Genomic DNA, 26,745 nt, shown 5'->3' with positions numbered 1-26,745 from the left:
TACAAATAAATATAGTAGTAGTAGTAGTAATAATAATAATAATAATAATAATAACCATGGTTATGTAGCCACCATGGTTAGGAATGGTTCACACGACACACTAAGTCATAAAGTTTAGCTCAAAATGCTTAACCACCATGGCTTAGTGTGTCGTCTGAGCAGGGTCACTGAGAAGCTCTGCCATGATGGCTTGTCTTTCATCACTTTGTTGGCATTACCCTAGTACCTTGTCTAATATATCTTTTGGGAAAGGCTGCATGAGGAAGGGGCCCATGGCAGCCCGGAACTAACAGATCATGACAGTTGGATGCTAGGGCTACCTGACTTCATTGTAGCTGAAGTTCATGGACTGAATGTCCCCTACCCTAAGAGAGGTTTCCCTTCTGAAATGGAGTGGGAACTCCAGATAAATACAAAAGCCTTTCTAACCCTAGTTAAGTGACCCACAAAAATAACTGAAAATTGGCCAGTCCAAAGCTTTGAACAGAAATATGGTCTAATTCTGAATCATCCTCACCACTGGCCATACTAGCTGGGGTCGATGGGAGTACGAGTCCAATAACATCTGAAGGGCAACAGGTCCACCACACCTGACAAAGACTGTCTTATCACTTCAAAAACTGACTGATGACATAAGCTTTCATGGAGTGGTGTCTACTCCATCACACCCAGAAGAGAATTACTGTTTGGAATTGCCCTTAAAACGAATGGAGGGAGCAGAGAAATGCCTGAAAATCAGTATGAAACACAATACATCTGGGGCACAAATAATGTCTTTGGAAGTGCTTACAGTCCTGTCTTCTGCCTCTGAAATACCTCAATGGCTTTTTGTGTGGGGGTGAGTGTTCTGTCCACTTGCGGGGTGGTCCCTTAAAGACTGCTGTCTTTAAAGGGTGCAATCCCATGCATTAAGCAAAGGCCACCTGGCAGAGAAATTGGAGTTGCGAGATTCCTGCACTGAGCAGTAGGTTAGATTAGACGACCTCTAGGGTCTCTTCCAACTCTAAAAAGTATATCACTTTATGACACCTGGGGATGTGGAGACCCTAGCCTTAGCATGACTCTACTCTCCCAGGCATCCTACTGTGGACCAGCTTCATTTATTTATTCATCAAATTAATACACTGCCCACCTTATAGGTGGGCTCAGGGTGGTGTACAACAATAAACCTCAAAACAGCAATAAAACTACCACACCATGAAAAGAACAATGAAAACATCAAAATATTACAACGTTAAACATATAATTAAAGACAGGGTGACCATATGGAAAGGAGGACAGGGCTCCTGTATCTTTAACAGTTGCATTGAAAAGGGAATTTCAGCAGGTGTCATTTGTATATATGGGGAACCTGGTGAAATTCCCTCTTCATCACAACAGTTGAAGTTGCAGGTGCCCTGCCCGCTTTTAAATCTGGTCACTCTAGCATAGCTCCTGCACCTTTAATTGCTGTGATGAAAAGGAAATTTCACCAGGTTCTCCATATACATAATTGATACCTGCTGAAATTCCTTTTTCTGTGCAACTGTTAAAGATACAGGAGCCCTTATTATTATTATTATTATTATTATTATTATTATTATTATTATTATTATTATTATTATTATTATTTATTTATTTATTTATATAGCACAATCAATGTACATGGTGCTGTACAGAGTAAAACAGTAAATAGCAAGGCCCTGCCGCATAGGCTTACAATCTAATAAAATCATAGTAAAACAATAAGGAGGGGAAGAGAATGCCGACAGGTACAGAGTAGGGTAAGCAGGCACAGGGTAGGGTAAAACTAACAGTATAAAGTCCGCACAACATCAAGTTTTAAAAGCTTTAGGAAAAAGAAAAGTTTTTAGTTGAGCTTTAAAAGCTGCAATTGAACTTGTAGTTCTCAAATGTTCTGGAAGAGCGTTCCAGGCGTAAGGGGCAGCAGAAGAAAATGGACGAAGCCGAGCAAGGGAAGTAGAGGCCCTTGGGCAGGCGAGAAACATGGCATCAGAGGAGCGAAGAGCACGAGTGGGGCAATAGTGTGAGATGAGAGAGGAGAGATAGGAAGGAGCTAGACCGTGAAAAGCTTTGAAGGTTAACAGGAGAAGTTTATATTGGATTCTGAAGTGAATCATATGGTCACCCTAATTAAAGAGTCAGCGGTAAAGTTAATTAAATCGGAGCACCCGATTTAAAGATGAAGGGCGCAATTCTATGCATGTTTATGTAGAGGAAAAGTCCTACAATTCCCAGACTGCCCCAGCTAGCCACGCTGGGCTGGGGCATGCTGGGAGTTGTAGGACTTTCCCCCGTCTAAACGTGGATAGGGTTGCGTCCTAAAGCAACCCAGCGCCCTATTCTACGGTGGGAAGGGTCCCATTCTGTCTCATGCATGCCGATACAGGCCGTTCTTGGAGAGGGGAGACGAGTGGAAAGGAAGGCGCAGAGGGGATCCCCGCGGGCGTTTGCAATGGCTCAACCTCACCACGGCCATTAGCAAAGGGGACGGAGGTTGTAACGCGAGAGCTCTGCTCCGCCCAGCCCAGCCCAGCCCAGCCCGCCTACCTCCGGCCCGGTGGACCCCGGCCCAGGCCCGCCCCAGCACGCGGCGCCCACGCTGGTCTCCACGGCGCAGGTAAGGAAGCGCTGCGTCCTAAAGGATGGTGGGGCTGGGTAGCAGCGCGTTGGCCTTTAGCGAGGAAGGGAGGAGAGTTTTTAAAAAGAAAGCGGGGTGGGGAGAGGGAGAAATCTCCAGTATTCGAGGCAGTAAGCCGGTGTGCACCAGTTGCTGGGGAACATGGGTGGGAGGGTGCTGTTGCACCCAGGGCTGGGCAGATGAGGGGCCGGGAGGGCCAGTTGGCATAGGCCTACAGTTTTAAGGGGGCCTACTCTGACCCCCCCCCCCCCCGTAGAGGCAAAGGGGGACCCTTTGGTAAAGATTTATTACAAAGTAGCTCTCCTGTGAGTGAGCAGTACTGACTAGGGTGACCCTATGAAAAGGAGGACAGGGCTCCTGTATCTTTAACAGTTGCATAGAAAAGGGAATTTCAGCAGGTGTCATTTGTATATATGGGGAACCTGGTGAAATTCCCTCTTCATCACAGCAGTTAAAGGTGCAGGAGCTATACTAGAGTGACCAGATTTAAAAGAGGGCAGCTTTAACTGTTGTGATGAAGAGGGAATTTCACTAGGTTCCCCACATATACAAATGACCCCTGCTGAAATCCCCTTTTCAATGCAACTGTTAAAGATACAGGAGCCCTGTCCTCCTTATCATATGGTCACCCTAGTACTGACTCCATTTTGAGACAGCCAAAAAGCCAAGGTGGCTTCACCACCACCACCACCCCATCTCCAGCAGAGATGAGACAAAACAAAAGCACATGAATGGGGCTGAGAGCAATCACAAAAGGCTAAGATCAAGCAACTCAGTTCCTAATAGACTTCATAAAATGCATTCCCCAGAGGCAAAGGCGGGATTACCATTACCTTTTTTTTTTTAATAAATCCTTCTAGTTCATATGTATTTAGAACTGATCAAAAATACTTAATAAGCAGTTTGAAATGGGGTCTACATTTCCCATCTGGCCCTGGCCTATTACCAACTTTGCCCGGCCCTGGTTGCACCTCTCCCACACTAGAGGCCTTCAAGAGGCAGCTGGACAACCATCTGTCAGGGATGCTTTAGGGTGGATTCCTGCATTGAGCAGGGGGTTGGACTCGATGGCCTTGTAGGCCCCTTCCGACTCTGTTATTCTATGATTCTATGTCCTGCTTTGTTGATCCCTGGTCAACAGCTGGTTGGCCACTGTGAACAGTGTGCTGGACTAGATGGACCCTTGGTCTGATCCAGCATTAGGGCTCTTCTTATGTTCTTAAAAGGAGGGTCGTCACTCTTGCCTGGAAGTCCTTCTCCTTAGATGCGTTGCGGAAGGCGGGGAGTAGTTGTGGCATGTTTGTGAGAGAGAACTGAGCAAAGAGGAGTCCTATTGGATCAGCCCACAGAGCAGGGGAGAGGGACGGGGACACAGCTCAGTGTGACAGAGCTCCTGCTTAGCATACAGAAGGTTCCAAGCTTGATCACTGACATCTCCAGGTAGGGCGAAGAGAGAATCCTGCATGAAACCCATTGCTGCCAGTCCGTGTCCACAATACTGGGCTAGATGGACCCAGGGTCTAACCTCAGGATAAGGGGGCTACCTGTATTCCTATATAAGATGGTGACATTTCCTCTCCCATTCTCCAGTATCAGGTACACACTGCCTCTGAACCAGGAAGTTTTGCTCTTTGGGGCAATAGGGCACTTCTTCAGGTTTGTACTGAACTGGTGCCCTCCAGATGTCTTGGATGTCATTAACTGACCTTTAGCTGTGCTGGCTAAAGTTGATGGAGGGCTGAAGTCCAAAACATCAGCAGGGCACCAGTTTGCGAGTGGGCTGGCCCAATGGAAAGCATTTCTGTGCAGACAGAAATAAAATAATAAATTTATTTCTTACCCACTTCTCCATTTTGATCGAGGTGGGGAAGAACAGTAAACATAAAACACATAAAACTGAATTAAAACATAATATACATTGTTAAAATTTCCTGAAAACATTCTAAAAACATCTTAAAATTCCACTGGATAGGCCTGCTGGAAGAGGCAGGCCTCTTGATCACTTTCTTGAATGCTAATAGACTGTCGAGTCTCCTCCAGCAGGCCATGCCACAGTCTGGGAGCAGCAGAAGAGAAGGTCCTCTGGGTAACAGCTGTTAATCTAGTCTTTGCTGATTGAAGTAGATTCTTCCCAGAGGACCTGAGTGTGCGGGGCGGATTGTACAGGAGAAGGCGATCCCGCAGGTAGCCTGGACCCAAACCATGTAGGGCTTTAAAGGTGATAACCAACATTTTATACTTTGCCCAGAAACTAATTGGCAGCCAGTGAAGAGATTTTAAAACTGGTGTAATGTGGTCACCCCTAGGTATACCGCTGACTAGCCTGGCTGCAGGGGTCACTTGATTCTAGCTAGTTCTCAGTACCTGCTGTGGCTGTCATGAAAAGCTGCTCCTTAGGGTTGAAGGGCCTTCTGGACTTGTGTAGGACAGGGCATAGAAAGAGGGCTGTAGGGAGGAGGTGGGGCACTGGATTGATCAAAATCAAGTGCTGCACCTTGGGATGAACTGAACTATTTTTTGCTAGAGCCGTTGAATACAACACTTTACCTCCTAAAGTCTTACCATAGCTAGATCTACACCATTGCTTTGTAGAGGTATTGAAGTGCACGGATAACCGTTGGGACACATTGCACATTCCATGTACCGCTTTCATAGTGTTATTTCCTGCTTTTTATTCCACATTATCCAAAATACCACAACAAATGTCATTGTGTGTCCTACAAGGTATAAATACACAAGAGGGATATAGCATTACCCTGAAGGGTTTGTAATGATTTGACACAAAGTGTAGATCTGGAGAACAGAGAGAGATAATAGATCTTTGCTGCCTTCAACCCAATCTCTTAAGGAACGCTGTTACGATCCTATCTCCAGACAGCCACAAATAAAAGTGCATCAGATCCCAGGATCTATTTATAAGCCTTTTCTGAAAGATCACATTTCTGCACAGTTAATGCTGCTGCTTAATCATCTGTTGTACACATCCCATATGTCATTTGAGGCTGAAAATCTGTTAATCGCATCTGACAAATCTCCTGAACAATCACACTACATTACTTTACATCAGAATGCAGCTCCCATCATCCCTCATGATTGGTTATGCTGGCAAGAGCTCATGGGAGTTGCAGTCCAATAAGATCTGGAGAGCCACAAGTTACCCATCCAAGAAATTTGCTTATTCAAATATTGTATCTCTGCCTGTTGAACTCCATGTATGTAATTGGCAGGCATATGGAGTGAAGCGAAAGGAAAACTGGATAAGAGTGATCCTCGGAGCTTTGTATGCGTGGAATAACTTCCAGAGCTGGGATTTTCCCCAGGAGAAACTAGTTTGGAGAAGAGCGGTCTTTATTGTGGGAAAGCGTCTGCAAGTAAAATATGTGCAGCGACATTACACAGTCTTCTAAAGAGTTAGAGGTGCAAGTGCAAAATTTAAGAAACCGACTAATTTAGCAAGTAGAAAGTGCCTACTTTTAAATTTTGGATATATCCGTTTAAAGTTTGGTGCCTCTCCTACATCAGAATTGTTAGCCTGTTGTGGAATGTGTCATGGTCGTTTGGACCTTGCCTTTTTCATAAAAAGGCTTGTGGCACCTTAAAGACCAACACGTTCATTCTGGCATTTTAATTTCTTTTATTGTTTATATTTCAATTCCCTCTGACAACACAGTTTACATCTCCCCCAAAACCCGCTTGTGTATATAGATCAGCCAATTTGAAGTTAACGTTTCATGCAATCTGATAAAATAGACGCTGCCAATGAAAGGTTATGCCAGAATAAATTTATTAGTCTTTACGGTGCCACAAAACTCTTTGTTGTTTTTGTTGCAGCAGACTAACACAGAGACTCTTCTAGAAATCGTTACATCTTTTCGTGTTTCTTTAATGGCTCAAGATTACGGCTTTTATAATAATTATAATAATTATAGTATCTTTATCATTATAACCTCAACTCCTCCCCCCCAGCCCCCTAACCACAACGTGACAGTTGTTCTCACATTATCATAATGAAGTTTACCTTATTATTTGACAACTGTGACTATATCCTTTCATTCTGGTGGCCCCATGCCGCAACACACTGGGAAGGATGGGTAAAGGTACGTTGCTGGATTTTGGAGATGCTTGGAAGTCATGAGAACTTAGCAGCTTCTGACTGCTTCCAAAATGCATTGTGGTGTTGGTGCTTGAGATCCCACCTTTCTTCTGAGTTTGGGACTCTGGCTGCTTTTGAGGGCCTCCAAAGCTCAGTGTGTTTTTTGACACAAGACACCCTCTCTTCAGTCCTCCATGCGTGCTAGAGATGCTTCCATACGCGACATTTATTGCACCAGCACCCTGCCTCGTTCACAAAATTTTACAGGCGTAGTTCTAGACTATGTCTTCTTCCACCTGTAACCCTCCTGTGTCAGCGTGTTAGATCAATGTCTGTCTTTTTTCTTGCCACAGAAAGTCTGTTCAAGAGGGGGAAAAAATGGAATAGCTTTATCATGCCTTCTCATTGGTAGCACTGGGAGCCTTCCGTTTGAAAGAACCCCACACCTGGAAGAAGGATTGTAGAGTAGCAGGTCAACTACCTCTTCCTCTGAGACATCTGAAGCTCTGCTCCTGAACATGGCATGGTCTCCACGCTTATAAGGGATGTGTGTGTGGTGGGAGACACCCGTTTCCATTCCCCACTGTGGGCATGTTTGTTGTGTGTGGGGAGGCCAAGGCTTACTGCATGAACTTTCTACTTTCTTATGTGTAGGGAGGGTGTTTTATGTGCACACATTCATGTAACCCCTCTTTCAGCCTCGAGTAGTACAGTTTTGGAACAGTTTTGCCACGCAATCTACCGTTTCTGTAGTTTCCCTGTCATCTGGGTCAGCACAAGGTTCACCCTGTTAGGATTTCCCCCTGGTAACATCTTTCAGTTTCCGTTACCAACAGGATTACTTCCATCTTGTCTGGACTCATCAGTAAAAAAACATCTGATTCAAATAGTGTGCCTCTCCGCAGAATAGTTTTCCCCATTATACATCCGTTGCCTAGTGGCTGTCCAGAATATCTACTTTTTTCTTTGGCCCTTTCTCTCATGACTGGGATTATATGGAAATGCATTTTTGTTTTTCCTCTAGAGAACAGTCATCCAATTTTGGCAAAGCTATTTGGTTTTTTTAAAAAAGGGCTAGTAAGTAATCAAGTTTCTGCTCGTTGTCAGAAGTACTTTCTTTGTATAGTTTGGTGATTAAATAAATGAAATAAACGAGTCCAGGGTTGCCTGTAGATACATGGAATCATCTGTGTGACCTTATTTTCCCCAGGCAATGTCTGTTCCATAGCTACAAATATGCTGTGTGTGTGTGTGTTGGTTTTGGCAACCAAATATTTTGTAGAAACAGGCAGTGATCTTATTCATTCAAGGTTAGAGCTTGAATGTATCTATTTAAACTAAGACAGTCATTTGAAACCTTCATCATATGGGTTTTAATTGACTACTGAATGAATAGATTAAATATGGGTGTCGTAGCAGCTGGCATCTTAGGAAAAAAGCATCCGATTCTTTGTTGAGAGAAACGGCACCCTTCTCTTTCACAGATTCATCTTCCAGAGGCTCACTGTATTAGTCTGTGGCACCTTAAAAGAAAACAAATTTATTATGGCTTAAGCTTTTGTGAACTGCAGACCACTTCTTCAGATGCATGAAGTGTTATCCTAAGCTGCAATTCTCTCTCTCTCTGGGTGTGTGTGTGTGTGTGTGTGTGTGTGTGTGTGTGTGTATATATAATCTCTCTCTCCCTATATGTATATGCACACACACACACACACACACATGCAAGGGGAAGGAAACAGTGTGGTCAGAGGGAAATGAAACGCAGAAACTACAGGCAGTGACAATTGCATTATTAACTGTGGCCATTCACAAAACAGTTGTAGCTGATAACGCAAACATCTTCGCACTGGGTAAGCCAATTAACGCAAAGTCACCTACACAGCTAGCAGCTTTTGTAAGCGCTTAATGGCAAGTTAAATATCTGCTGCCTGATTCATTGGAGACACCTTTCTAATTGAGTCCAAGGTTTTTAATTGATCCAAACAATCGATTGAATAAACACCGGAGCCTGAGTTCAAACGTGTTAACCCTTGTCTGAGTGTGAGCAAGTGCCAGTACAGCAACATGTTGTCTCTGAATACCAAAGTGATGATCCTCTGGCTCCTACCAGCAGGGTTTGCGTCAGGGCCAGGCACGGCTGAGCACCTGCTGAGGTTCCTCTTCTTGACCGTTGCGACCTGCTTGGTCACCTGCCTTGTGCTCTGGTGGTAGTGGTAGTGTGCAGGAGCTGCAGCCAATGCCACAACCTACTTGCTCCCCGGTTCCCTGCCTGTCAAGCAAGCAGGTGGGAGCAATGTTGAGAAAGAGGATGAGGAACCAGAATAGTTGGCGATAGCAGCAGTGAGGCACGGGTGGGTGGGTGGGTGGGTGGGTTGTTTTCCTTTTTTTAGTGTGCTTTTCAAAGGAAAGAAGAGTTGCACTGATCCAAACCACCCAAGCAGTGGATGTGCACAACTACTTGCTGAACAGGTTGTATTGAAAGCTATTGGGGCAGTCATTATTTTGTCTTTTTTAGAATTTGAAACATGTAATGTGGTCCTGAACTGTGTCTTTTCTCACGATTTTTAAAAATGAAATCCAGACATTTCTGTTGTGGTTGCTCCACCCCACCGGCTGGTTCCCAGACCATATTGGTTACATCAGATTATTTATTGCATGGGAACTTCCCATGCCAATATCAGTGTTTCAGTCCCAGCGGAGACCAGACACTGGCATAGGAAGCAGCCACATATGATCTGGGCTATCCATTTGAAACCAACGTTCAAATGTTACTGGTACAATCTGTTAACTAACAGCAACTGAAAGGAGGAGTGAGACAGACAGAAGCAGGCCGAGGGAACATCAGGGCCTGATCCGGTTGGATTGCCCCCCCCCCCCAATCCCTGGAATTGAGAGGCGAAGCAGACCCATTCCACCAACCCAGCTGAAAATCTAGGGTGCAATCCTATGCATGTTTAGACAGAAAAAAGCCCTACAACTCCCAGCATTTCTAAATTCCTAAACTAATCACAATGCTGGGCGTTGTAGGGTCTCGTCCCCCCCATCTAAACATGCATAGGATTGCACCTTTGATTGACCCCCCTTTCCCCTCCTCATTTGGTTTTCCTTGTGTTTCATGACTTTTTAGTTTGTAAGCCTGTGGACAGGGGCCTTCGTATTTTACTGACTGTTTGTAAGCCACTTTGGGTGCCTCTTTTTGGCTGAGGGACGGCATCAAAATACTTTAAATAAATAAACACAAATGCTGCCAAAATACCATCTGAGCTAGGCCTGAAAAACCTGTTCAGAATTAAAGGCATTGATACTGTTGCCCTCCTTGTAAGGGTCAAGATATGTGCCTTGCGGATTCTTAACCCACACGTCAGTGGCAGTGATTTCGTTAAATGCCTTGTGATCCTGTTCTACCATTTCACGAACTCGATGTTTCCATATTTACCATTACTTATAATGAAAACCATTCTGATTCTTGTGCATAGAACATAATGGCGGAGCTGGACCTCGTCGGAGAAGAATACCCAACAGAGATTCATGATTACCTTTTGGCCTTTGAAAAATCTGTTGGTTCTGTAGATGAGATGTTGAAGACGATGATGTCTGTGTCTAGGAGTGAACTTCTCCAGAAGGTAAGAGGAAGATATAACAGCAATATCCACCCAAGGCGGCAGCCGCAAATTAATTACAATTATGATTACTGCCTTCGATAGACTTGCTCCGGAAAGGCAGATTATAAATGTTTAAATGAATTAAAAATAAATAGAAGTTGGGAGCCCCAATTGTCCTTAATAATTCACTGCCTGTACTTGTTAGTCGACCCAGAGGCCGGAAAACAAAATACACCGTCATCTTTCCTCACCTGTAGAAGTGAGTTCGAGAACAAACAGGTCTTGGAATGTAAAATCTAGCCGTTACACGGCTACGCTATCCCTTCCAGCTGTATAAAAAACAGATCTGAATGAATATATACATTCGTTCCCCCCTTTTTTTTTGACACCCAGCAAGAGTACCAGGCACTGCCTCAGGTCTTTGTACATGTATCTATGTACCTTAACATTTAAAATCCAATTTGTAATTTCTTTGGGGCAAAATAAAAACTCATACATTGGGGAATTTCACCTCTGTAGCCTTCCAACCATGTATAAATTATGAACACAACCGCCTCGACAACTCAGGCCTTTGACAGGACCCGTGTTCCGTCTTGTAAGCTGTACACTCATGTAAGCAGAGTTTCCTGGAAATCCTATAGGAACCAACATGATAGATTGGCTTTGACAGCCAAAAAAATGTTTCTACCTTTTGGTATTCAATCACAATATTCCGGCATGCATTGTACATAAAAAGAACAGGTGGCAGCGATCTAGAGCCCATGTCGGGATGGAGATCCCCGTTCTGCTTATAAAGAGAAGGAACGCTGGGAACACACAGGACTTTCAGAGTTGACCATAAAGAAGATCTACTGAAATGGGAGGCTTTCTCAGTGGATCGCTGCCAGTATCTCTATGTATTAGCTGGCACATAGTGAAAACTGGTGTAGCATAATGGCTAAGACTTAACTACAAATTGGGGAGCTCTGTTTTGAATCTCTCTCTGCTGTAAAATCACTACTTCAGGAATGGGTAATGTGTGGGCACTCTAGCTATTTGGGCCTACAACTCCCATCAGCCCTAGCCAACATAGCCAGTGGTGAGGAGACATGGGACAAAACATTTTGAAGGCCACAAGTTGCCCAGCCCTGTCCTAGTGGGTTCTAGCTAACCCATCTTCTCTTGGCCTTAGGGCCCCATCTGCAATATAGCACTATTGGCCGACATATTGTAAGATTGCTGCAAGACAATAGCCCTGTTCAGACAACACACTAAACCAGTGGTTCCCAAACTTTTTCAGGTCACCGCCCCCTTGGTTCCACAAACTCATGCCCAGTGCCCCCTACCCTACACTATAAAAATCATTATTCAGAATAGCGGTTTTCAACGACCCACTAAGGAAGGCAATAACAATAAAATTCAAAACAGTAACAATTAATTGAATATTTATTCAAAATCCAAGCAGGGTATGTCTCTTCATTAGCGTTTTGGTGCTTTTGAAACATTTCAATTCACCGTTAAAAGGACTCTTCTTTAACGGCATTAATACATTTGTGAATTCTTCCCCTATATGGCTTGGGACCAAACTACCTTCTCCCATAAAATGTCCCTGGGTTTTAAGAACTTGTGGAGAGGCGCTTCTCAGAAAAGACCACTTCAAGCGCCTCCCTGCTGCCCCTTTGCCTCTTAGCGCCCCCCTATGCAATCCCACCGCCCCCAAGGGGGCAGTACCGCCCACTTTGGGAACCACTGCACTAAACCATGCTGCTTAACCACAAAATAGTTAACGGAATGCATTAACCATTTTGTGGTTAAGCAGAATGGTTTAGCGTATGGTCTGAACGGGGCCAGTATATCCAACATGTTTTGACCTTTCGAATCTGCTATATAGATGCTAAGTTTTATTGTTATTAGCCGTTTAGGCATTCTCTTTCTAAGTGGAATTTCGATTTAAATTTCTGAAATAACATTTGTGTTGGGCAGAGAATATTTTAATAGGACAATTGTAATTGGCATATCAGAATCAAGTCTCCAAATGCTCAGTTCACACTTATATAAATGTTACGTTTCAATAGCCTTTTATAGGTTAGGATTTAATTTTGGATACAAACGAATAAGGTGAAACAGTTTGGTGCTCATTTTTTTTTATTTTTGAATTCAGAATTCTGTGAAGTGCTGTTGTAAACCTGGCTGGAGACAAAAAAAAAGTGGCATTGACTGTCTAGAGCGATTGTAATCGGTGCCTGTTGCTGTGAGCTGTTCTGATGTCTCGGTGAAACATAATAAAATGCACATGCCGATGATTTTATCTTTCTTGTTTTAGCTGGATCCTCTTGAACAAGCGAAATTAGATTTAGTCTCTGCTTACACTTTGAATTCAATGTTCTGGGGTGAGTATGCAGAGTAAGAAATTTGTGGTAGTAATTTAAGTACTTCAGTATGTAACTGTACATTTAAATATGGAACTCTGCAACTAGGTGTCTATCAAATCCAGTTTCTAAGAACAATTTTACTACCACCGTACTTTTATAAGTGATGCTAAAAGACAAGCTTAATTATTTAAGCTGTCACCACTTTTATAATAGCAGATCAATTTCCTTTTTTTCTTTTGTTCACCTCCTTACCCTTATGTGGTTGTAGAGCCTTTAGTACCTTTTCTCCCAAGTCCTAAGCGTTTATATTGTGATCAATATGGTTCAGGATTGTATTTAATAAACCAGTTTTCCAATCCTGCAATTGAACTGTGTTTTTGCAATTCAAATGTGTAGTAGGGATTCTGTTGCTAAAGTGTCAATAATAATAATAATAATAATAATAATAATAATAATAATAATTTCATTTTACAGTGTATCTTGCCACTCAAGGAATTAATCCAAAGGAGCACCCAGTAAAACAAGAACTGGTAAGATTCTTATTCAAAACACAGTGCAAAATCCCTTCTTCTGCATGCACAATATTCTGAACTTAAAAATAATTGGGATTGTCTTCGATGGATTATTCGTCATTACATGCTTAAAAAGCGATAGTAGGAATTTTTAATCCTTTTTTTCTTATAAAAACCATGTAATGCAAGAAAATATTGCAGTACAGACCTCTCATATTGGATACATCTGTTAAATGTAAATATCCAGTAAAAGGGTGATTATAACAAACAGTGCTATCAGGGCCATATTTTGGTCTACTTTTCAACCTGTCAGTCTTTTGACAGGCCAGAATGACAGTGAAGGTGGCAAAGCAGTACTTGGGACAGCAGGTGTAGGTCTCAGCAGTCCACTTCAGGAACAGCATGGCACTGTTCCTGAATTATCTGTCTGGATTTATCTGCATGGACAGTGGAGAACTGAGGGGGTACTTCCATTGTTTCATTTCAGACTGGAAATAGGGGTCCCATTTTTAAAACCCGTATATTAAAAAGACAAGGAACACCCTGCCCAGCAAGAAAACTACTCTTTATCCCTGATGTGTTAGTTCTACATTTAGGGATTATTATTTTTTGCTCTATGTTACCTGGATCAGCACATTCAGAATTCTGCTGCATGAGTAGATCTGACTTCAGAGAACTACCTCTGCATATAATTTGTGCAGATCCAAAAAGAAATTTAATCAAGGATTTGGTCATAGAATTAGCTGTATGATGTGGACATGAGTCAGTGTTGAAGTTTTGTCATGCAAGTTCAAAATGTATAGGAAGATGTGCTGTGTTTAACAGATTGTAGCGTTGAGACCCCGTGAGAGGGCATCTGGTGATTGGCTGAGCCCGGACCCACATGGCTTAATGGTTTCCATGTGGGCAACACTTCTGAAACAGCTCCGCACCAGTAGCATACCATACCAACTCACTTTTTACATAACTCCCCTGAATTGTGTTTGTAGCAGCCAGCACGGAGCCTTGTTACCCAATTCTAGAATGGGGCAACTGTACTTACATTACTTGTGCACATGTTGGAACTGATGCTGCGTGGATGGTTTTCCCCAGCAGTTTCGACTCATCTGGCAGTATATAAGCAGCCTGAGTACTCTGGCCGTTGAGGGACATGTCCTCTTTATGTCAGTCACTTTTGTGAGCAGTTACCTTGTTGGGATACACGAGCCTTCAGAGGTCCTTGGGTTTTGGGGTCAAATGGTCCTTGGGTTTTGGGGTCAAATGGTCCTTGGGTTTTGGGGTCTAATGGTGACTTTGCTTTAATGGAAAGTGCTTTCACTTGCACAAGTTGGGGTAACAGATTTTTGCTGGACACACACGCCTACTGCAGCCTGTTCTGTTGTCGAGGGTCCCCAAACCCTCAGAAAGTGCTTTTCGTGTAGGGATGGGGGCTTGAAACAGGTTGATAATATGCGTGAGAGGATGCATTTTCCACAAAGGCAAAACTGCCACTGGATGCAACTTATTGTTCATTGGATTATTTACTTACCTTCCTCAACTCGGAAGGAATTCTAAGATGTGTATTTGTTCAAGATAATATTGTCCATCTCTGAAAGCGGAAGTTTCAATCTCAGTGAAATCCTAAAAGGCTTGCAAGTTAAAATAAGACAATCCCTTCTCGTTTTCCCTTTAGAGAGTTGGATTTTGTGCCAACCGGCTTTTCACTTACGAAATGGAAAAATGTTACACGTCTAATAATTATTTATAACTTCCAGTACAGTGTGTTTTCCTATAAATACTTGGGCTTGTGTTAATCTCCGAGGCTACCTTTTCTTACTCCTGTATGACTTTAAATGTATCATGTGGTTGATTTACTAGCAAAGACGGGAAAGATCCCCCCTCCCATTTTCCAGTCCTTCCATTAATTCATTTTCTCAGCCGTAAAGAATCCAGTTCGGCAACAAAGCTAAAAGCTTTTTTGGCACCAGTTGCATGTCTACTGTCCAGTAATTCTGCATTAGTGACATATTTACAGCCTATAATAAATCTTTTAGGTTTGTCTTTATAATCCATTTAGATGCATGAGTACAGTATATAAGACGGGATATCTTGGAAATTCTGCTGACTTCAAGAATCAGATCAAATGATTTAGCTTGAAGAATAGAAAAACTACAGATCAAATCTGTGCCTGTCTGACTTGTTGTGTTATATATATTATACACATACGCTGTATTGTTAATACAATAAAAAGTATGGAACTATAAATGCAGATGGTAGACGAAACTAATTGCAAAATAAAGGCACTATTGTGAGGGAAATGTAGCTTCATGTCTATACATATTGTGTTGTTCGGGTTATGATTTTTCTTCTGAAAAGAAGAACTGGATTTGTTCAATATTTATCTGAACCAAATCACCGTTCAATTTTTTTTACTCCTTCCCAAGCTATGTCACTATAAAAAGTATGTCATGCTAGCCTATAATAAATATATTTAGTGTTTAAAAGCTCAAGCAGGGCGTATATTGTTAGTTTCTGCGGATAGCTTGAACTCCCTAAGAGGAAAGAGGTTATTCTTCATTTCTTCTAGTGTCTTATAGATATTGTAAAATGAGGACTGGAGCCCAAAGAAGTTGGAAATGGATGTTGTTTCCTTCTGAAGGATGATGTGATGTCTGTAACTTGCATGCAGAAGGTCAATTGGTAACTGCTCCTGTCTTGCTATTAGTTTGGTAGGACTGATTTCCCATATGCTTGAAAGAAATACATATGATATTTATTTATTTATTTATTTTTTACATTTTTATACCACCCAATAGCCAAAGCTCTCTGGGCGGTTCACAAAAATTAAAACCATGAAGAGCATCATAAAGCAACCAACAATTTAAAAACACAAGTACAAAATACAATATAAAAAGCACGACCAGGATAAAACCACACAGCAAAAATTTATATAGGTTAAAATATGAGATTAAAACAGCAGAGTTTAAATTTAAATTAAATTAGGAGTTATAATACTGAGAAAATAAAAAGGTCTTCAGCTGGCGACAAAAGGAAAAAAATGTAGGTGCCAAGCGAACCTCTCTGGGGACCTCGTTCGGGGTGCCACAGCAGAGAAGGCCCTCCTCCTAGTAGTCACCTGCCTCACTTCCTTCAGCAGGGGCTCACGTAGCAGGACCCCTGTGGATGATCTTAAGGTCTGGGCAGGCACATATGGGAGGAGGCGTTCCTTCAGATAACCTGGCCCCAAGCCGTTTAGGGCTTTGAATGTTAATACCAACACATTGAATCGGGCCTGGACCTGGACTGGCAGCCAGTGAAGTTGTAGAAGAACTGTCCTGATATGATCTCGTCGGCCAGTCCCTGTTAGTAGGCGGGCTGCCCTATTTTGTACATGTTCAATGAAAGTTTTTTTATTAGCTATGATAAATCGTATGTCCTTTCTTATCTGCCCCACTTACACACACATTGGTCTGGTTCATATTGTAACACCAATGAAAATGTTTTTTCATAAATTACACTCCTGTATTAGTGGATGCTTTGGATTTGCATACACAAATACCAAATTAATTTGACGCTAGGTATTCTAGTAATAACTGAACTTGTAAACATAACTTAAATTTAAATCTGCAAGTTAAAGGCACCATTTTATTTTTTAGAGACTTTTTTTGGCTCCCTTGTTATTGTAAATAGTAATGAAGAAACAAATTAAAGGTGCCCCCATTCCTTCTATGAGTAACAGTTTTGTTAACATTAGTTTATACTTATAATTTCTTTTAAAGGCAGCTATATTGAGGTTTTGGTAATGGATTATTTTAAATCTGCCTTTCTCAAAACCATATTCTAAAAATCTTTTAATTTGTTCGCCCCTTATTAAATGCAAATCATTTAATGTTCTATGTGGAGTTTCAACGTTTAGCTGGTTAAATATCTCTGTTTGGATTCTGCCAGTGGCTGTCCATTGTAAGTGGGATGTTGGCCTATCTCACAGATAGGGATGTCAGAGAAGTCTGTTCGGGGTGGAATGTGACAAGGTTTCCTAGGTTTGCCCCCCCACCCCCCTGGACTTCATTCTGGTCCCCACTGCTTCACCCAACTCTGTCTTCAGCAAGTCGGGCCAATTTGCGGATTTTTCAAGTATTTTGTGCATTTTTCAGGTTCTGTAATTTGCGCAAATTTCTATGAAATGTGTTAAAAAAAATTGTGCAAATTGCGGAACCTACACAAAAAAGTTCTTGGAGTTCAGGGAAAGGCCTGCAGCTTGTCTTGCAAATGCAAATTGAGTTGCCTCTTCTAGACAGGGATAGCTTGGCCACGGTGGTACGGGCATTAGTAACGTCAAGACTGGATTACTGCAATCTGCTATATGTGGGGCTGCCTTTCAGGCTGTTCTGGAAGCTGGAGCTAGTGCAGAATGCAGCAGCTCAGCTGTTTATTTATTTTATTTTATTTATTCATTTATTACATTTTTATACCACCCAATAGCGGAAGCTCTCTGGGCGGTTTTCGGGAGCTGCCTCTTTTCAGCATGTAACTCCTCTGTTGAGGGAACTACACTGGCTGCCTATTGGCTACCGGGCCAGGTTTAAGGTTTTGGTACAAAGCCCTAAGCAACTTGGGACCAGGATACCTGACAGATCGCCTTCTCCCTTACCAACCTGCCTGATCACTGAGATCATTGGAGCGCATTCTCCTGGTGGTTCCACATGGACCTATGGCCCAATTGGAATCCACCAGGAGAAGAGCCTTTATGGTAGTGGCCCCTTCTCTGTGGAACTCCCTGCTCTTGGAGGTCAGGTAGGTGCCAAGTCTAGATTGCTTCCGTGGCCTCCTGAAAACAACACTGCTTCGAGAAGCCTTCCTCAACTGATTTTCTGGTTCCTTTGTTTTTAAATTGAACAATTTTAATTTTCTTTCTTAATCGTCTTTTTTTTATTTTTACTGTTCATACTTCTGTTCACCGCTCTGAAATCTGTATTAGATAATTGAGTGGTATCTAAATATTGTAAATAAATAAATACATGGCACGGAACACTGTCGAGTCAAAAGAGAACCGGACTTCCCGGCAACGGACATCCCTAGTCACAGAGTCCTGCACTTCGTTTTAGCTAACTGTTTTTATATGACATACGCTATTGGCTCTTTTGCTCATTTAGAAAAAAAAAAATCTATTGAAATGAGTGTATAAGCACTGTCAACTGGTACTCATATGTGTTAACGTTTGAGGTTTGGGTTGCAAAAGATGTAGGAAGCTTCTCAGCTGGTACTACTTTCTCCCTCACTCTTTGGATTAGTTGCTTAGGAAGATGCCACATTTCTCTGAATGTGGGATCTCCCCGAGAACTGTGATCCTCTAAACGCAAGGAGGGACTGAACAAGAGAACTCATTAGAAGTTAGTAATACACAAAAGCTAAAATTCTAACATTAATTTTGCATTTAGCTCTTGCATTAGATTTTTATATCTGAAGACCACCCATTGTGTTTTTGTCAACAACACCGATTACTTGCATTAATGGCACCTTTGAGCTGGGTTGAATTCCAGAATGCATCAACCAGAGGTGGGCAATTTGTGGTCCTCCAGATCTCTTGGTCTACTACTTCCATCAGCCCTAGCCAGCATAGCCAATGGTGAGGGATCATGGAAGTTGTAGTCCAAAACCTCTGGAGAACCACAAGTTGCCCACCCCTGATGTAGACAAATAGTAGTGGGGTGTATGTGTGTGTATGTGTATGCGTGTGTGCTTAATGATTCCTACATCTTTCTGTTCACTTGTGCTAGGAAGCGTGCTTTTTACATTTCCGTATGTTTCAGGAGAGAATAAGAACATATATGAACAGAGTGAAAGAGATAGCAGACAAGAAAAAAGCGGCCAGGCTGGATAAGGGAGCTGCTTCAAGATTTCTACGAAATGCACTCTATGAACCGAAACCTCAGAGCAAGTCTGCAAAGAGAACTTCTGTTCCAGCCAAAAAGAAGAAAACCCACTAGGAATGTTCTGTTTTGTGGTAACTGATATAGAGACAAGTAATATTTTTAATGGAGTTTTCATATGTTTTAATGTACAGTAAAATTACATTTTGGTTGAATAAGCTTATAACAAATAACTTCTTGGTATTACATAATCCCCTCCCGTATCCTGATGCTTATTTTGACTTCCATAGGAACCATAGATCTTTTTTAAAAAATAGCCTTGATTCCCAGAAAGTAGCTTCCTTAAAAAATTAAAGTTTTCGTTATCTAACGAAGAGAAATAACAGCAGTCAGGATCTCCCAAATCATCCATACCTGTTCTTAATGCAATTTCTGAAGGAAAATAGACCTATATTCTACCTAAGATTCCATAAATTGGATTGCAGATGGCTAATATCGCCATCTTGGTACAACATGACCTGGTACCCGGATATGATCCAGCTTAAAAGGAAGGGTAGCAGTACAGGCCGTTTGCAGATTGCCAGTGCAGCGAGCGGCTTCCAACGGTGTCATGCCGCAAACCCAAATAGCACTATCATAGCTCCACTGAATTTGTCCGTTGCACAAATGCTTTCCCAGTGCGCTTGCACAACCAGTTGTGCAACAACTGAAGTTATGTTTGTGCAAGTAGTTCTGCATTATGCTTGTGCGACCCCTTGTGCTCCCAAGTTGTGCAACCCGTTGCGCGTCACTCTTTTGCAACCTGTTGTGCAATCAATTACACAAGAGTTACGCACAATGGGTTAAAGAGTGGGTTGTGCAAGCATAGTTCACAGCCCCTTGTGCAAACATAACTTTAGTTGGATTCTTCTCTTGTGCCTCGTTCAGAACCTAGTTTCTGCTAGTGCAACATCATTTGCGCTAACAGAATGGTGCAGTTGGATACTGTCCAACGTTCCACCATACCAGCTAGTTGGCATCCACTAATTGTGTTATTCAGGAGAAAACAGCTTAGTTTCAGAAATGTATAAATAGCTACATTTGTTAAGTATCTTCTTAAATGGATTAACCCTAGTAAGGCTGTTTTATTAAAGTTCCAGCTTTGCTGGTGCTCTAGTTCAGCCTTCCCCAGTCTGGTGCCTTGCAAATGTGTTGGGAAGATTGCTCTAGCGGAACTGGCCGACGTTCTCCTCAAGGACTGTTAATGGTACCCGTTCCTTTCATGTACGTGCCGATTAAAGCATCCACTACCATGTAATGAACCAGGTTGCCTAGGACAGTTTCTCAGAATGTCCGAAACACAGCCGCCCACTGGTGATTTTCATCCCTGCTAACGTCTGATGAATGGTTGTCCTTCCTAACAGATGACACGGTGATGGAGTACTGTATGGAACATATACTGTTTAATAGATGTTTTGACTTCCTTTAACAAAGTGTGTTGTAAATCTTAGGTCACGTTTTCTACTGCCGACTTTCAGTAAAAGCCAACTTTCAAACTGACAGAGGCTTTTGGATTTATTTTTTGGATAAATACGATGGGGGAGATGGGAAGTATTTTCATGGGTAGCCCTTGCGAAGCTCTCTTCTTCCTCGCCAATTGAGCTTCCCATCGTGGATGCTCAGTTTCAGTATCCTGATGTGCAAGAGATGCAGGGCATATCTTGTGCTGCAGAAGTCAACGTTGTACACCGAGCTAACCTAAAGTAAAATCCTGTAAAGCAGGGGAGGGGTTGAATGTCAGCCTCCCCCAGGCAAAGACTGGCGAATCAGTGGCCTGGTTCAGACAACACACTAAACCATGCTGTTTAACCACAAAATTCCCTTAACCATTTTGTGGTTAAGCAGCATGGTTTAGCGTGTTGTCTGAACCAGGCCAATAAGCTTTAAGCTAAAATATGCTGGTACTTTGGCCTCTCCCCTTTTTGCCTTTGGCCCCGCCCACCACTAGAACGAGGGCCTCAAGAGCTTTAGGTTTTTGTTTTTTTGTTTTTAAATTCCCAGCAACGAAAACAATCCTGAGATCTTTTTGCAGAAGCTTAGCGCTTCCTATAAAAAGGTCCCCTTTTGGATAAGTTATTTAGGAACTCAGTCCTGTAGTCCACTGCTCTTCCTTTACTTTGTGGACTTGCAACCCGACTCTGCAAAGAATTTAGTGAGGTAAGCAAAAACTGCCAATTCAGACTGACTTCCACTTCCCAATGTCAACTATACCACCATGGGTCTAGCGGTATGAATTAAACCCCCTCTGGTTGCCACATTCAAGTCTACTATTTTCACACTCAATTTGCTGTGTGTCTCCTTATCGTTTTAAGCATGATTTTCTTTGAACGTTGATTTAAAATCAGGACGTATTAAGCTTCCTCCGTTCCACTTCATTGAGAGCAATCGTTCTCGTGGCTGTAATGCAGATTTATTTATTTATTTATTTAAGGATTTTTATTTATTTATTTAAGGATTTTTATGCCGCCATTCAGCCAAAAAAGGCTCTCACGGCGGCTTACAAAAGTAATTTACTTCACAGTGTGGCTGCATCTCATCTAAATTGTTTGATTAGAATGAAATGCTGTCACCAATGACTGTTTCTGTAGCTCATCAGTTAAGCACTTAACATGTGTAAGTTTGTAAAAGTATTTTCCTAATTATATATTGGGGTGAAACAGAAGTCATTTTAGTCACATTTTTTAAAAAATATGTATTTGATCATTCAGATTTTAAATATGAAACTATATTAAGGATTATTTAGAGTATTGGGGTATAACTATACAGGAATAGTATTTGCAGAGCTGTAATGATATTAGCATTTGTTCCAGTGAGATCACATAGGTACCTAACTTCAGCGCTCTTTCCTGAAACATGAAGTTTATTTATATTCTACTTTTCCACGGTAAATTTTGCCCAAAGTGTTATTTTGTTATCAAAATAAACAGCACTTGAAAGTGCAATCTGTTACCAAACATATTAAAATGAACAATTCAATAAGTTCTGGCTTCATCCCCCAACAACCCAGAGTTTCGGGTTCAGACATCAGGATAAATAGCCCAGGTTATTTATCCCTGGGTTGTTTATCACAGCAGGGCTGGGTAGGTGCACGGAACAAACATGCACACTTGCTCCTGTTCGTCTTCTCATTAACCCACGGTTTCAGAATCATAGAATAGCAGAGTTGGAAGGGGCCTACAAGGCCATCGAGTCCAACCCCCTGCTCAATGCAGGAATCCACCATAAAGCATCCCTGACAGATGGTTGTCCAGCTGCCTCTTGAATGCCTCTATGGTGGGAGAGCCCACAACCTCCCTAGGTAACTGGTTCCATTGTCGTACTGCTCTAACAGTCAGGAAGTTTTTCCTGATGTCCAGCTGGAATCTGGCTTCCTTTAACTTGAGCCCGTTATTCCGTGTCCTGCACTCTGGGAGGATTGGGAAGAGACCCTGGCCCTCTTCTGTGTGACAACCTTTTAAGTATTTGAAGGGTGCTATCATGTCTCCCCTCAATCTTCTCTTCTCCAGGCTAAACATGCCCAGTTCTTTCAGTCTCTCTTCATAGGGCTTTGTTTCCAGACCCCTGATCATCCTGGTTGCCCTCCTCTGAACACGCTCCAGCTTGTCTGCATCCTTCTTGAATTGTGGAGCCCAGAACTGGACACAATACTCTAGATGAGGCCTGACCAGGGCCGAATAGAGAGGAACCAGTACCTCACGTGATTTGGAAGCTATACTTCTATTAATGTAGCCCAAAATAGCATTTGCCTTTCTTGCAGCCATATTGCACTGTTGGCTCATATTCAGCTTGTGATCTACAACAATTCCAAGATCCTTCTCGTTTGTAGTATTGCTGAGCCAAGTATCCCCCATCTTGTAACTGTTCATTTGGTTTCTATTTCCTAGATGTAGAACTTGGCATTTATCCCTATTAAATTTCATCCTGTTGTTTCAGCCCAGCATTCCAGCCTATCAAGATCACTTTGAAGTTTGTTTCTGTCTTCTAGGGTATTAGCAATCCCACCCAATTTTGTGTCATCTGCAAATTTGATAAGCGTTCCCTGCACCTCCTTGTCCAAATCATTCATAATGTTGAAGAGCACAGGGCCCAGGACTTCTTAACCATGGCTTGTTATGACATGGAATCCAGCTCAATATGTAAGAAGTACAGAGAAAATAAAAATTAATGTGGCAAGAAATAATAAATAAATAAATAAAGCTAAGTCTTCTGGAGGTGTGACTAAAGGAATCCTATTGAATCTGTTGTTCTGTTAATATAATGTAGTAAGTGCACTGTTTAAATCAGAGTTTTCATCATGTTTGGCTCTTTTACCTCCCCCCTGCTTTGCCTAGTGTGTTTTGAAGCAAACATTAGTCTGCCTCCTGCAATCTATAACATTTCTGCACTTAGTTTTCACTGCCTCTTGTCTAGCTGGAGGAGTAACACCTGCATAAATACCTGATGACATCAGGATCTGTCAGTGTTTTATGTGCACTAGATAAAAAGAAAGAGAAACACATTTGAAAACTGTCAACAGGTGCACCTTCTTTTCACCATTCTTTGCCTTGGTTCAACATACCAGTTCATTCAGCTTGTCATCTTAGTTCTTGACATTTCCAATCTGCAGGCAGTAAAAAGGTTGAATCTCCAAAACCGGAACCACTCAGGAAAAAAAAGAAATGAGTGTTTGGTCTTACAAGACCAGGATGTGTTAAATAATGGCCTTTAACTACCTCTGCAGATATTGAAAGACATATGGGCTGTATTCAGAAGACACCTTAAACTAGGGGTGTGATCCGCTTCTCTCGGATTGGAGAAGCAGAAGCGGATCGGGGTGATCCGCCTCCTCTACAGGCGGAGGAGAAGCGGATCGGGGGGCTGGAGAAGCATGGCGAAGAAAAGCAACCATAAGCGGATCGCTTCTTTTTTCGTGGAGCGCTCCGCCCGCCATTTTGGATTTTTTCGCCCATACAATTGCATTGCAGAAAAGATTAGTGGATAACTTTTTTGCTTTTCAAGCTATCTATTTGAAACTCGCTGTGCTTAGAGAGTCGTGGGTGGGGGTCATTTTGAGCCTATTTTCAGCACTTTGCGTGCTGCAGTTTGCTTGCTATAATTTTTTAAAAAATAGGGTAAAAAAAGCGGGAGAGGTACCTTTTTGAAGTGCTGAGAGGCAGATTGAACTCCCAATCATGATCACCTGATGAAGCATCCTCCAACCCCAAAGTTGGAGGGGGAGGGATAAGCAAAATGGGATACTTAGTAACTTGGGATACTGGGAAACTTTTCTTTCTTAGTCTCTGAACGGACTTTTCCCAGTGTTTTTTTTAAAACAGTAGCCCCACCAAACGCACAAACACAACCTGAAATCATATACTAAGCAAATAAATAACAGATAGAAAACACAGCACTGCTACCCACCCTAACCTTGGTGAACAACTGAATAGATGTGGTGCAAGGGGATGAGGTCCCCTAGGGCATGTGGACATGCCCAGTGCACACACTCCTGCCCTTGGAGGGTAATCAGAACCCTCCAAAGGTTAACCAGTGGAGAAGCTATGCCAGTCATGAGTTGAAGTGCAAGTTACCTTCTTAAAGACTGTCAAATGGACAGACTTCTCCCTCCCCCAGGGCACATCCACTTTCCTCTTACTGGTAAAAGACAGACATAGCTTTTTTTTTTAAAAAAAAAACTTCTTGTTGTTGTGATTCAGCATCACTGCTGCTTTTAATTCCACCCCTCCTTTGTTTATTTATTTATTACATTTATACACCCCATAGCCCAAGCTCTCCTGGCTTTCCCTCTTTAGTGAAGTCAGACAGGCTTTCATTGTGGTTCAACTCCTTATTGTTTTTGTTGTTGTTGTTGTTGTTATTATTATTGCTATTAATATTAATTAGTACTGCTATTATTAACGTTATTATTTTGTTGTTGTTTAATAATGGCTGTGATCACAACACAGTCAATCAACTCTGAAGCGAGGATCACAAAGCTTTACTCTTATCCTCCTAGCCTCCTAGTTATGGGATGCAAAAGAAAAGGCATCTCTCTGTGCTGCTCCCACCTCACAGGGATGGTTTGCATTACTGGCTTTGAAACAATCCTTGGCTCACTTCGTTGTGCCCCCAGAAATGTCTGCTCCATGCCTGCCTTCCCACCTCCGCCTGGGTGCTGTTGTTTTGGGGTATCTGCTGGGACTGACTTCCCCATAGATCTATGGTATCTCTGCCTGCCTCTCTGCCCGCCTGGTGCCTGGGAGCTGTACTACATGATGGGCTTTGTGGTTCAACCCCACAAGCCTCCAGTATGCTAACTGGATCGTTAACAACAACAAAAAAAGGTTGAAACCCCTGCCAAAAATCAGGGGATGAGGGATTTGCTTGAAACTTGCCATGAATGTGGATCTAGATGGCATCTGTGAGGGTGCCCACTTCAAAGTTTTTATCTGTAAAAATGTTGGAGTAAATCCCATTTCTGAAAATGGGGTGTCCGATTTTCAAAAATCCCCCCAAAATCAGGGGATGCTTGGATTTGCTTGAGGCTTGGCAGGCATGTGTATACATGGATAAGCTAACATGGTGCTGAGTTTGAGGTTTCTAACGTTAACAGAAAAAAAGTTGTAGGCATTTTTAGATTTCAGTGCAAGTCTATGGGGGGGGGGGAAGCGGAGCTCCGATCCAGATACGGAGCTCTGCAGCGAAGCGGAGGGGACCATAGGTGGATCAGATCGGAGCAGAGCGGACCCGATCCGGAAGTTGCGAATCTGGAAGAGAAGCAGATCGGGGGGTCCGTGCACACCCCTACCTTAAACCATGGCTTTAACCATGGTGAATAAGCCTTTTTGCCTTAGTCACTGTGGTTAAAGCCATGGTTTAAGGTGTCTTCTGAACAGGGTCATAGTCTATAATGAAGGAGCCACTTTGGTTACTAAACTTGGGTGCCTTCTTCCATCCATTCTAATGAGGCCTGCACAGGAGAATTTTTAGGTGCTAGGTATTTAACTGTGTGTTAACTGCAGGTTCCAAAATGTCCTGGCTCAGCCCTAGATAACATAAACGAACACTTGGGGTGGAAGGATAGTGCGGGAGTGATGGCTTTTGACATGGCACCAAGCAAAGTACATGACCTTAGATGGTGGATCAAGATATAGATTATGGGTTGACAGTGTGACTCCGCCATCAAGTTAGCTTTTTTTCTTTCCTCCCATATCCCTCCTCCCGCCCTCAACATACACGCCAACTTTTTATAGCATCTTGCCTGAAGAAGAGATCTGGAGATTGCAAACGCTTTCACTTTTTTTTTTTTTGAACTTTTGGTTGGCCCAATGAAGGGCCAACCAATACACTAATACCGATTATGGAATTTTACTTACGGTCTACATGGCTACCTTTGCATAGTGTTGGTGTACTTCATTAGGGCATAACATTTTCAATACCATGATGATCTGTATTTTACTTTTAACATACCGTTTGCAATTGCTTTTGATTTGCCATGGACCGTTACAGGCATATAATCAAAACACTGTTAGGTACACTGAGCACAACTGATAAATGTTTAGACAGGAAGCAGTAAAAGAGGTTTTAACTTTTAACTGTCGAGGATTACACAGGTAGCAGGCTGTCCAGGTGGATTTTGCTACAATAAATCATTTTGTTGACATGTTCCAGCCGGCTACGTG

At 42.4% G+C, this 26,745-nt stretch overlaps 1 protein-coding gene across 1 annotated transcript; it reads left to right on the top strand.

Moving 5' to 3' along the window:
* Positions 1-2,567: 2,567 nt before the first annotated feature.
* On the top strand, positions 2,568-20,589 carry C1D (C1D nuclear receptor corepressor). The gene is made up of 5 exons (XM_063116001.1): positions 2,568-2,620; positions 10,211-10,357; positions 12,639-12,705; positions 13,162-13,217; positions 18,989-20,589. The coding sequence occupies exons 2-5, from the start codon at positions 10,217-10,219 to the stop codon at positions 19,163-19,165; spliced, it is 441 nt and encodes a 146-aa protein (XP_062972071.1). The 5' UTR covers positions 2,568-2,620; positions 10,211-10,216; the 3' UTR covers positions 19,166-20,589.
* The last annotated feature ends 6,156 nt before the right edge of the window (positions 20,590-26,745 follow it).

The sequence above is a fragment of the Elgaria multicarinata genome, chromosome 2 (assembly GCF_023053635.1).
Source record: "Elgaria multicarinata webbii isolate HBS135686 ecotype San Diego chromosome 2, rElgMul1.1.pri, whole genome shotgun sequence".
Lineage (NCBI taxonomy): Eukaryota > Metazoa > Chordata > Lepidosauria > Squamata > Anguidae > Elgaria > Elgaria multicarinata.
This window is presented reverse-complemented; position numbering and strand designations above follow the sequence as displayed.

Excerpts from the sequence above, each read along its gene's own strand:
- C1D (XM_063116001.1), top strand. The coding sequence starts at position 10,217 with ATGGCGGAGCTGGACCTCGTCGGAGAAGAATACCCAACAGAGATTCAT. Across the intron at positions 10,358-12,638 it reads GGAGTGAACTTCTCCAGAAG|CTGGATCCTCTTGAACAAGC; the intron begins GTAAGAGGAAGA and ends TTCTTGTTTTAG. Across the intron at positions 13,218-18,988 it reads ACCCAGTAAAACAAGAACTG|GAGAGAATAAGAACATATAT; the intron begins GTAAGATTCTTA and ends CGTATGTTTCAG.